At 46.2% G+C, this 12,821-nt stretch overlaps 1 protein-coding gene across 1 annotated transcript in view; it reads left to right on the top strand.

The window, feature by feature from the left end:
- Positions 1-12,821, top strand: part of LOC144140019 (structure-specific endonuclease subunit EME2-like) — a 58,893-nt gene that overhangs the window by 38,915 nt on the left and 7,157 nt on the right. The window contains exon 11 of the mRNA XM_077672232.1: positions 11,346-11,402. Coding sequence (XP_077528358.1) covers positions 11,346-11,402 — 57 coding nt within the window. The remainder of the gene's footprint in view (positions 1-11,345; positions 11,403-12,821) is intronic.

Genomic DNA, 12,821 nt, shown 5'->3' on the forward strand with positions numbered 1-12,821 from the left:
ATTCGAAAATGCTGTCCTCCTCTCTTTACGCTCGCCCATTTTCTGCGGCGTTTTCGTGTGACGTAGCGAGGAGCCGAGCTCGCAATTGGCTGCGCTACTGCACGGCTCCCCGGCCTTCAGACAGAGTCAGTCGGCCCAGCGTTTCGTCCGCCGGCCGCCGACGGGTCGTCGCAATTCGTTCGCTCAGTTGAAACGAAGCCAGGACACGTTTGTGAATGGAAGAATGGGCCTTTCTTTACTTGGTTAGTTTGTACACTGTATCTAGCTCCAAGTCAAGGGCGCTTCACACAAGCGCTGCACAAGCGCACATGCGATGCTTCGCTGACTGGTACGCCAGTAGGAAAATATAAGGCCTCTTGAAGGCGGGAGAAGAGTCATCGAAGTCAATACAGGTACTAAGGAAATAAAATCAACTGATATTTTTACCGTACAGCGTAAAAATAGGGTGCGGGAAGCACTTTCTTGCGCTGGGCGAACAAGCACAGCGGTCAGCAGCACGACTACGCATCTGCGAATGCTTTTCCGTCTACGAAATGCAATTGCTAGACGTGAGCTATTGTGGAAACTCGGGGGACGCTTACTGCACGTGCGCAATACAACAAATAGTCACCTAAACTGCTTGAAATACCAAAACTAAATAAAAGTGTAAACTTGTTGTACAATATATACCTTATATTACCAAGGTCAGCGGAGCCCGCCCCGTGGCCGAGTGGTCTGGGGCGCTTGGTATGTCGCCGCAAATGTTTTGCAAGTCACGAGTTCGAGTCCCCGCGGGTACGTGCTTTTTTTTTTTTTTTTTTGTAAGTTAACTTTTTCGTTTTCTGCCGATGTTTTCTACATTGAGTTCACCTTTTTTTGGGCCGCAACGTTCATGGCTCCACGAACTAGTTCACAGAACGCGCGCAGGCTGGCACTGGCGCGCTGGTGAGTTCTCGTTGGCGTGCTGTTGCCATAAGCACCGACTGCTTGCGGGCAGTGGGCACAGGCCAGAATGAACAGACCCTTGGCCTGGTGCGAACACGCTTTTTACGGTACAGGCATGAGTGAGGCAAGCTCCAAATATGGGGGAAAAGCGCATGACATTTGAGCGTCTGCAGGTACGCGGAGGGCGTCCATGCACTGCGTAGGCCTCGGCTAGTGAATGCTACGATTCCAAGCCGTCCTGGGAGGCTTATCTCTATGCATTTTTACAGCTGACAAGATGGCAGAAGCGCGGTACGATGATTACTGAGTTATTGAGAATGCCCATCCAACAACGCCACCGGTTGTGTTTTACAGAACCGAAACCGAAACTTGTTTGGTTGCTCACCTTGGGCATTGTGCAATCACGGTGCCCGCTCCTCCTAACGTCACAGCTTTAGTTCGTGCGGTCGCCGCAAACCGCGCATGGTAGTTTTTCTTCTTTCGTGCTTTGTAAAATAATTACCGATTTGTCAACTGGATAAACAATGAAAAGTCGTAGGCTTGTGCGAATATTCGGGCGCTTCGAATATTCGAACGAATATTACAGTATTCGAATTCGCTTCGACTCGAATTTAAAATTTCCGATATTTCGAAGTATTCGGGATGAACGATATCAAAACTTCGTTCAAGTTTCGGTTTCGTTAGGCAAGCCGCAGTGCCATCGACATCAGTCCTACATCTTGACTACATGTGGAGCCAGGACAAGCTAAGCGGCTAAGCCACATTCAAAGTGTTGTCGCTTCGTCGCAGCCTTGTCGCTTCGTCGCAGCCTTCGCGCATGTTCGGCAGGGTAGTCGAGACTCCTGTTTCCTTGTTTCAAACAATGAAATTGCAACAAACTGCAAACAATGGGAAAAATTTCGGCTCTCGCGAACGGGCCTGCGCGGCCCGGCGGATGATACAAACGAGCCGGCGAGGCGCCCGACTGACGAACGAGCGAGAGACGGTGACGTACGGGCTCTTTCTCCAGGAACGGCCGGGCTGTTGTTTTCTGTTCGTGAAAATGCACCGCGGACTCCACAGGCGCGCTGACGCCGCCGCGAAACCACCCGCACGCTGCCGGCCGGCCGCGGCAACCAGGCGGCACCTTCGGTAGCGAAGTGGTGCGGGGTGCTTGAGCCACCGCTTCTAACCGCTACTTGAGATACCGCTCAAAGCACACACGAAGTTTCTTGTGCGGTAAACGAGCTAACAATGTGGGCGAAAATGGGGCTATAAAAAATCATCCGCGCCGCTAGTGAAAGCGCCTATGAAATATCTGCCGGGGTGCTAAGCCTAAACATCTCCTGTGGAGCCAGCCAGCTGTCTCGAGCGCTTCGAAACTGCCGCCTTGAGGTGCACGCCTTCCCATTGGCGCCAGGCTCCTCCCACTGCCACGCGCGTCATTTTCTGACAGAGGCACAGGCGACCGCGAGCACGGAATCGCCGAGGCGGGCGTTAAAATCGCGTCCGCAATGCCGACGCGTATGAATCGCGTGCAAAAACGCTCCTGTAATGAGCTTGGGCACCGCGAGTGAATAGACGAAAGTCCAGAAATTACCGCTCGGCGACATGGAGGTTAAGAACAAGCAGAAAAACGTCACGGATTTCTCCATGCGAAAGTAAGAAAAGAATTAAACGAAAACTTTTTTCAGTGCTCAATTTCTTGGTCTGTGTTGGTTCATACGAATTTCAGATGATACGAATATTTTTCGCGGTCCCGCGATATTCGTATCATCGAGATTTTACTGTAGAACTTTTTTACCGGAATGTCTCAGTGACACCTGACAGCTATTAGAATTCGCTTCGAAAGTATTCGACCCCTAGGACTATTCGCTTCGAATTCGCTTCGAACTAAAATTTCACTATTCGCACAAGCCTAGAAAAGTGTGCTAATTTGAGCCAGTCTACGCAGTGCAAGCAAAAACGGGAGCTTGACAAATTCACTTCAGTGTCCCTTTAAAAACTTTGGAAAGTAGTAGTAGTAGTAGTAGTAGAAAACTTTATAATAAAGTACTCTCAGCTGTTCTAGTTGGCAGTTAGAGGCTGTCTTCTTCCTAAGCTTGTTCCATGCTTTGCCCCCGACGTTTCTTACTCTTTCCTTCCATTCAGTTCTTAGTCTTTCCTTACCTTTCGTGTCATGTGCCTGTCACCAGCATACTTTTTTCCTGCCTCACATTGTCAGTAACCCTGTTATTGATTGCATTGTTGGTGCTACATTTTGTCAGTCTTCTAAAATGAAGTGGTGCTGGTCACAACGTCATGAGTAGTCTGTGTTTGGAGGCCTTGGTGTTGGTTCTAGTGACACACTTGCTTTTGCTGAAAAGTTGCAAAAAAAGTATATTACACGTATATTCATCTTGGTGTAGAACAGGGCAGAATGACGATGGACAACGGAAAAGTGCACAGGAAAGGTGCTGACTCACAACTGGTATTTTATTCAGAGGGAACGGAATATATAAAACTCACGTGCCTTTGGCCGGTGTGCATTTCTGCTCTGTCCGTTGTCATTCTACACTATTCTACACAAAGATGAACGTTAACCAACTCGCCCAACCTTCCGTTTTGTTGCACGTGTCTCCTACCCAAATTATTTGCTTCAGTCGCACAAATGAGCCTGCTAGCTGAGCAACTTGGCTTGATTAGCCAGGTATTTTGAAGGGAAAGGTAAGATTCCTGACGATAGAAACTTCACCATCCACCCAGACGAATCCCCGTAAAAATGAAATTTTCCACTGTGCAAGAGTTTGTCCTTGCCCCGGGTGCGTACTAGGACCACTAGCTGTCTAGGACGCCACTTTACCACCCTATAACATTGATTGAGGAAGGCTGCTGATAGATTACCTTGGTATTTCCCATGTTAGACTTAGCCGCCACTGGTTGTGGTATCATTGAACATTTCGGCTCCAGGATTTTCTGTGCCGTGTACAGTAATTCTGCGATGTAGATTAACACTGTGGGCACATTATAAGTGCCTCTGAAAGGAAACATGTTTTGCATATACAGACTATAGCGCAATGTTTGACCCTAGACAAAGTCAGGGGTGGAACAGCTGCGCCATTTGCGCCATTGAGCGCCAAACGTGTTTAGCTGCGCCATCCTGCGCCAAACCGCCCCTGTTGCGCCAAACCCGCTTGAATGGGATGCGGGTCTTCAAATGGTCAATAGTCGCGAAAAAATGCATTTTGGGAAAAACACATTTTTGAAGTCTATATACTTTCAAGCACCTATTCTAAAAATTTCACCGCTGAATTGGTCCGGAAATATCTTAAAATCGGCTTTGTAAACGCAGCGGGAGCCGCAAAACGTTGAGAATCGGGCTAAGAACACTTCGCGCGCGCGCCACACTTGAAGCAGACTGCCGGCGGCGGCCATCTTGGGCTAGCCTTGTAGCGGCTTTCTTTTTGCGTATTTTGTGCTATCTCAAAATGGCGTCCCATGAGGAAAACGAACGTTACCGCCGATTTAGCGAAGATTGTTTACGAGCCGCCGGAGCATGCACGCTCGAGGCCCCCTTTCCGCGTCTCTGATTGGCCGGTGCGGTTGAGCCGCCCTTTTTTTTTTTTTTTCGTTTTGCAGGCGCGCGTTTGCCGCCGCAGTATTTTCATTTCAGGTGCGTTTTCGCTGCCGTTAGTGACTGCAATTCTGTCACAATGTCTTTTTGCCTGGTGCCGCAATGCTTGGAGACCTTTACCTCAACTATTTACGCGCTGAAAGCACATTAAAAAACGACGAAACACGCCGTAAACGGCGGTGCCGGGAGCGCCTGTTACGTACGAATCTGGTCCGAGAAGCGCCGCGTGGAAACGTCCAGATTTAGTTAGCTGTTGTGCTTCGGTCTGATTTGCGAAAAAAAAAGTTGGCAGCACAATATGTTGGTGCTTTTCTTTAGTTTGCGCAAAGTAGCAAGTACCGTGTGTGAAGTTCAGCAAAAAGTGTAGTTTTCCAGTGCTGTTTGCAAAGGTTTTCAGTACTTGCATAGAGCTTTTCCGGTTATTTTTGTGGTACGGTCGCATTCTTCTTTTTGTTCCCCTTGAGGAACAGAGTGACACGGTGCTTTTTATATTGTGGCTAAGCTGAATCATGAGTTAGAAACTAGAGATGTATTTTTTTCTATCTTATTTTAAGACATCATGCTCTGCCTTACGGAGTGTTTCATTATCTGGCTTTTGGCCTAGGATGATGAGACTTGCATCATTTCATTTGCAATAAATAGATCTAGCAGGTGAGGCTGTTTGTATCACTCTGGCATGGATCAGTAAATTAAAGTCCACCTGCACCTCTGCAGTTCCTTAGTTTGTGAGATCACGCTCTTCCTTAAGGCTGCATTTTACTAGCGAAAAATAGACACGGACAAAGAAGAAGTACTTCTTTTTTGTCCGTGTCTATTTTTCGCTAGTAAAATGCAGTCAGATAACCAAGTAGCCCAACTTTATGCCTTAGCTGTGATCTTCCTTAAGGGATGTTTTCTTAGCTTACCCTTGAGCTAGGATAACAAGACTGGCATAATTTCATTTGTATTGAATTGATCTAGCAGGTGATGCTATTTTTATTACTCTGTCTATGCGCACCTATTTGCAAAAATGAGTAAAGATTAGACAATTTCATACGAATTGTTGATATTAAATGTTCACCTCCTTCATGCATTGCAAAAGTCTTCAAAATGAGTAAAAATAACATAACCTGGCAGACCAGACATTTTTTATTATATCTATAAAATCATTATTGAGTTTGATCAAGCAAAATCGCTCTAAACTCCGGTAAGGACTGCCTCAATAAATAAATTTTAAAACATTGTATTTCATTAACAAATAAATCTATTATAAAACCAATTACATATTTGAAATCAGCGTAGAAGCTCATCAAGGCTGCTAATCTTCATTCATCTAGCACTAAAGATTACAAAAAAAAAATGTCTAAAGACCCACCTCCGCGTGATACGACCGCCATGATGCCCAGCGCCCGAAAACTTGGTTGAAACATTGTGTTCTCGGTTTCATCAGTGTGTTGATGGTTTCGGTTTCATGAAAACTATGAGCAGCTATCGAATCTGGCTTTGGCTTAGCCATAAGCATGGAGGAAAGAATACTCAGGAGCATAGAGTTTCTTACAATATAACTAGAGGGGAAACTGGCGCTGCGATCGTACGCCTCAATGGGCGTGATGGGTAGTTGTGGATTCGGATTGGCGCTTGATGGCTCGTGGAACTTACTATGGATTGCAGACAGTTTCGTTTTCGTTTTGGATTTGCATGAACGCATTTGCCTAGGCGGGGTGTTGGGAGAAGTGATCAAAAATACGTTTCTCCTTCAACTGCATGCCTCGCGTGCACTGACGCCGCCCTGAGTGGAATGTTTTACAACCAGAGTCGCGAATTGGGTGGGTTATCAATCCATTGCCGCAGAGCGAGCATTAAAACACAAATTACGGCGCTCTGTGCGGCGAAGTTGTCTGCTAATTAGGAGTTGCGGCGCTGCTCGTTCGGCTGAGCAATGTATTGTCAAAGCTGACGACGATTGCGAATCGCTTAGAACAGCCACACCTTTCTTGCGAACGCCGGCTCCTACCGCGTAGAACAGCAGCACCGGCGGCTGATAGGAACGCAGCTTGATGGATGTCACTAATTCACGCAAGAATAACTTCTCCAAAGGTAAACGGTTTCTTTTTTCTTATGAGCACAAAACTTCTTTTACTATTACAAACCACCAGCGCCGAAACTTTTACAAGTAGTTTTTAAAGAAGTCCGTGTCCTGCTGTAGTTGGCAGAAAATGGCAAACCTGCTCCACAAACCTTCTCGACTCCGCGTCTGCTTTTTAGTTAAACGCGCCGTTTTATTTCGTATAAAACCGGTTTTTCGTCACTAACTTTTTTGTTCGCCATGTAATTTGTAAACGGAGAACCGGGCAATAAGAGCTTTCTTGTCAAAAAACACAATTTGCGCAGCCATGAGCCCGTTTCGATCCTACGCAATCCGGTTCCAAAACTACCCATCATTCCCATTGAAGCGTAAGCGCCGCTGCCATGTTCGCGTTGACACTAGCACCAGTTTCCCCTCTAGTTATTTGTATGAAACTCTATGACTCAGGAGAGGCCCCTAGCATCCCAATGCATTGCGAAAAGTGTGGAGGAAGTTACGTCATTTTTCTTGAGCCCATGGACAATGTTGCTTACTTGTTTACAACTGCGGCGGCCAAATTTGGGCAAATAGAACGGGCAAAATTTTTAAGGGGCTTAGTATGTCGCTGCCTCGCTACGCTTGCAAACCAGCGCAGTTGCTACGACAAACGTTTTTAGATTAGGCCAGTTTGAAAATTCCGCCATCGGAGGCGGCCTTAACTCGTACCACGGCCGCAGCGGCGCTTACGTCGCGTCGAGATCGGCGGAGCGAGCCGCTGCCGCCGCCGGCGACCTGCCGGGAAATTCTTCGCTCAGCATTGGCAAGAGCCACAGTTCGTTCTTTGCTCACTTTGTGTTTCTTCGTTATGAAGTGAAGTGAAATTTATCGCTGCTGAGACGTAGCGCGCAAAGACCGCAGTGCTGTACGACCCCAAACAATGCTCCCGTCGTCTGCGTTCGCCATCCCGCGAGCCTGTTGCTATGACGACGACAAATGCTACTTTGCCAGGCTTAAGAGCTGAAAAATCGTCCTTCTATCTCAAAAACGAAGGCCGTTTATCGATTGAAACTTTGGGTGAGTGTTAGAATTGGCAAATTGAAGGCGAAATCAACAGCTTAGAACATTATATCGCACCGAGGAATTAGCGACGAAGCAGTTTTCGCTTCGAAGCGGGAGGGCAGGGCGACGCCATGTTAGTCAAATCAAACCGGAGACAGCAAAGGATGATGGGATAGAGTGCTGGGCACCGTGGGCTCAAGTCATGGCGGGACTCGGCTTCACAAATGTGACGTCAGGGCCTCTCCTAAACTTTTCTTTCCTCCATGGCCATAAGGCAGCAGGCACGACACGCCATCTGTTTGAAATTTTGTGTGTTGCATTTGCATGGTTGTGTTTGCTGGTGTCTGCTGCCGCGCTACATTCAATGAAAAATGGCCAAAAGTAAAATGGTTTTGTGTCTCATCACAAATAGTATATTATCCGCATGAAACGTTATAGTTTATTTGAGGTTAACATCAATTTATTCACCCATTTTTGGCGATCCTAGCCTTGCTGCCCGCAACTTTGCGTTGCTGCATGTATTGAACAAACAGGGTCTTGGACGCTTTGCCCTCGCTTGTTAATTCGGTGCACTTTTGCTTTGAGGTATCTACTCTTTTTCGCCCGTAAACTTGGAACAGAAATGAATTAGAAACTTGAAATGAACTACTTGCTAAATGGAGGGATCCTGGTTGCCTTTTGCCTCCCCCCCGTTTTTCTGTATTCAGAAGAGAACAAATAAACTTCAAATAAATTAAATTAAATTCAAGTTTGGGGTCAGCTTTATTTGCTTAGTGGCGGATGGTCTAATATTAATAGGGCCTTCTGACAAGCTGTAGTTAGGTACGTTGTCTGCGGCGTAAGTTCGTAGACTCTTGCATCCCTGTGACGGGTGAAGAAAAAGCTATGTTCACCTTTGCACGCACTGAAACCGCTGTTCGATAGAAACAATGCAAGCGAACACCTTGTTTTACGGAATGCCGCCGTAAGGTCGCATAAACACTGCTGTTTGCTGGTCTCGAAGCAAGGCCTGTTATCTGATGTCTTTCGACTCGCCGTGTGAGGTTTGGCCTTCCAACAGTAATAATGCAACCAACTCGCTGGGGCTGAAGGTAGATTACTCCGGATTTGTAAATCTCCAGATATAGTACAAGAACTGCGTTCCTGGTTGATAGTAGGTTCTAGTGCATGGTAAAACACCTGAGAATAGTGGAGAGGCTAGGTACTTCGCAGGGGACTTGTACAACACCCTGTACGGAGATTAGGAAGGCACCATAATGCTGTGAAATGGTGTTACATCTCCTCCAAATAGCAATTCTGGCTGCTCCAAACCTGCTCCAAAAATGCCTTTCTGGATGCTCCAAGCCTGCTACAAAAGGCACTTTTGCCTGCTCCCAGGACTGCTCCCAAACCCATGGACCCTGTTCCACCCCTGCTTGAAAGTTGTTAAGTCGGAATTGTGGCAGTCCCTAGAGCACTGATTGATGTGCACTGACGTAATCGCACTTACCTGAATGCAGTGTGCACTGATTGAAGAGTAGCCAGCTCACTGGTGTGTGACTTTTGGCCTAACATGCCCTGTAGAACACTGATGATGATGATGATGATGATGATCGTCTTGACACAAATGAGGAATCAGACAGAGAGCAGTTGAGGCTAAAGTGGGGGAAAATGTATTCGTGCAGAAACAGCCACCGTAATCCGTCGCCCAATGTGATAGCGCACCTGTGTTATCTGGGCAGCCAATGAATGTTTCCGGTTGTTTCTGTGACAGATCGATTGTGCACCGATTTTAAGAGAATAAGAATACAGGTGTCAGACCTGCTGGGTGCTCACAGCTGGAAATTGTGCAACAATGTCTTTGAAACATTGCGCTTTTGAACATTACTAGAAAATTATTTGTGTTCCTTTAGTGTGTTCTTGAATCAGGATTGTTCCCTTGAAGCCTAATAGAAGTGGCTAACTTCATTAACTTCTTCAGCAACAAACACTTCCTTTTAATTAAGGGGTTGTTTTTTTGTTGTTTTCGAAGTTCAAAGAAAAAAAAGATTATATTCTCTCTCACGCACTACAAACAGAAGTCACATGCCATGGCAAACCCGTTCGGAGGTTTCAAACATTTTGCCACAGATTTGACTAATGTCAAATGTGGGCTTTGTAGATGTGGGCTTTGTTTAAATGTGCAGCAATGCGTTTTAACTTTGACCATTTACCCAGCCCTGCGCGAAAAAATTCAAATTTTACTGAATTGCATACACGTTTCATCGCAAAATTCTAAATAAAGTGCCATGTTTAGTTTAACTAATTTTTTATATCTGTTGCCTCTCTTATTTGACATCAGGCTTAAATTTAATTATTTTTTGTGTAACTAATATGCTCAATCATGCTGTAAAACTATAATTTGGCAAGCATGGCATCTGAAAGTGCCTATTTTAAAGGAGCCATAAACACAAAACACAAGTTCAATTCATTCGAAAGATTGCCTCGTTAGAATCATACTGACACCACTGTTAATGCCCACTTCGCTCAAATAAGCTACATAATTAGGAAAAACCGAATGGCCATGTGACCCACTAGCTCATTTTCCGCAACAGAACCTGTGATGTCATATAAGCCCAGCTGTGCAATTGGCTGAGGATGGAAAAAGCAAACGTAAGCTAGGCAGGGCTTACCAGTTTGCATAGTGAGCTAGTATATGTCCGTGAGACATACTGCACATTCCTTTTATGACATAAAAACGGTGGAATGGTGCGGTAAACAATGGAAGTTACGAGAACGCACGTAAGCATAGAAGTACCGATGCGCACTGCTGTTGGTACTGGGTGCACTATGCTTGTTTTAGCTGCACAGCACTCCGCCGCTTTGAAGTTGTTTTACAAGACACTGGCCGATTGGCGTAAGCGGCATTGTCTTACGTGACCCTGTTTATCGAGGACACCCCTAGGTTTCACGAGACGATCACTTTTTACAGTAGCAAAAACAAGCTAGGTGCAAATACACTCAAAAACAAAGCAACGGCGGACAACGGTTCGTGGATGACTATAGCAGCGCCATCTGGGAGGGCTGACAGACAGCAAGGCCGCAAACCCGAATGACGCAGTGGAAGTTTGCTTGAATACACGCACTGATGGCGTCGTTGCTGACATTACGAAGACCGACGATTTGGCGGGAGGCTTAAAATTTTAACCTAAATTTATCAATTTCTCAGTGAATACGGCATCATTTGCGGCCGTACAAGCGCTGGGGGCACTATAAAATGCGAAATCTTTCGAATAAAACAAACTTGTATTCTGTCTTCATGGCTCCTTTAAGCACCATTATGGTACAGAATCTTGTATTGCACAGAAAGAATGAATAAATGACCACAGCAGTTTAATGAGGACAGGGCGAAGTCCCTAAAATACTAAATGGTCATGTAGTAAACTTTAAAGTTTAACAGCTACTAGTTTGATTTAAAAGGGTGCCTAACATTTTACAAGGTGGTTTCTCTGTATCTTGCAGAATGCAAAACAAAATGCTCTCCCAAATTAGATTTTATGGTGACTTCTCAATTTTGGTAGATTTTCTCAGTTGGCCTGACGCGGGCAACTGTGTTCGTCCTAGCAACTCGACTATGTTGCCAACTCGCGTACTTACGTGACTCGGACATGTCCTAGGCTTGGGTTCGCTTCGACCTTGACTCAAATGTCGTTCTGGCTTGTTTCGCAGATGTCAACTGACGCTCTCGTTTCTCTTTCTCTCTACCAGGCCTATCAAGCGTGCGAGCATAAAGCTGCTGGCGAGGCGTTGCTTGCAGATATCCAGGTAAGCACATGCAAACGAGCCTTTCCAAAATGATTGCAACATTACAGCGACACCGTTGATGATTTTTTTCAAAGGTACCACACTGCAGTTTGTGCTAGAATTTTACTTGAGGGCCACATTTCATGATAAGCCTTTTATAAACCCACGTAACAGCTGCACTTGTTCATTCTAATTTCAAGGCTTATTTTCTAGGCACGGACCATGCACAAATTAGAAATAAATTTTATTTGCAACAAAAACAAAATGCTCTGTGAAAGTAATATGGCTGCTTTTCACAGATACTATTGCAAGTCAAATTCTTCTCATATTAAAGGCGGATCTAAGCAACTTTCTGCTCATCTTCTATTGGCCACATGTGACCTTCGTAACTTCTGTGCCCCTCATTGCTTTTGCTCACTTCAAGCAACACCCACAGCTGCCAAGTCTTGACACGGAAGTTATGAAAAAAAAAAGAAATGCACGTGAGACGGTCGTTTTTTTTCTCCATGGCACACCACTCCTTTAGCTGCTCTTTTGTTTCTGGATTATTGGTCTCCCGGCCGCGGCGGCCACTTTTCTGATGGAGGCGAAAAGCAAAAACGCCCGTGTGTACGAGATTTCGGTGCACGTTAAAGGGACCCTGCAACACTTTTTGAGCAGTGCAAGTAAACCTGCGCGACGTTTAGATTACACTGCAAGGAATACCTGAGCCAAATATTACACGTGCACGTGAAGCGGTGAGCGCGCAAATCGATGTGAAAGACGCGGAAAAACCAACCGCTCTCTCTTCAGTTGTCCTCATTATGCATGGCCTGAGGGACGTCACATAGGCCATGGCTGCCCGATCGGCTGTCACTGGTCAACTTCGCGGCTAGATTCTCCCATTTCCGTCGTCGTCATCGGTGTGTACGAACCTCTTCTATGTCTGAACCTGTAGGCACAGTTTTGCCGTTTCTTTTGTGTTTTGAGTGCGCGCGGAGTTTGAGTGATGAGCTCAATACTTCCTTTTCAACGGGACCACTCGACTACAAACGTTTATTGCTTCAAAAACGCCCTACCAGCCCGAGCGCGCACTTGCGAGCAGGCACCGATGCCTGCTTTTTTGTGGCACCAGACCGGAAATAGGCCCCTCCGTGTTGCGGAGAAAAGGGGAAAACTACCCGGCATGTGATATATCGAAGACCGCCGAAGAGAACGCCGCGAGGCGCCCCCCTCTCCGGGAGAGAGCGCGCAGCTTTCGTCGCGTTCCGTGGTCGAGTTGAGAGGGAACGATTATGCGCGATTTCTCATCGCGCGTAGTTTCGTTAATTGTGAACGGATTTTCATAATTCTTGAGGGAGGAAATTTCTGGGACAATAGACTTTATCCCAAAACACATTACTAGTAGTCGATGGCAAGTGTTGCAGGGTCCCTTTAAAGATCCCCAGGTGGTCGGAATTA

This window comes from Haemaphysalis longicornis, unplaced genomic scaffold (assembly GCF_048455015.1).
Source record: "Haemaphysalis longicornis isolate Haplotype H1 unplaced genomic scaffold, Haemaphysalis longicornis Haplotype H1 scaffold_5, whole genome shotgun sequence".
In the NCBI taxonomy this organism is placed as follows: domain Eukaryota; kingdom Metazoa; phylum Arthropoda; class Arachnida; order Ixodida; family Ixodidae; genus Haemaphysalis; species Haemaphysalis longicornis.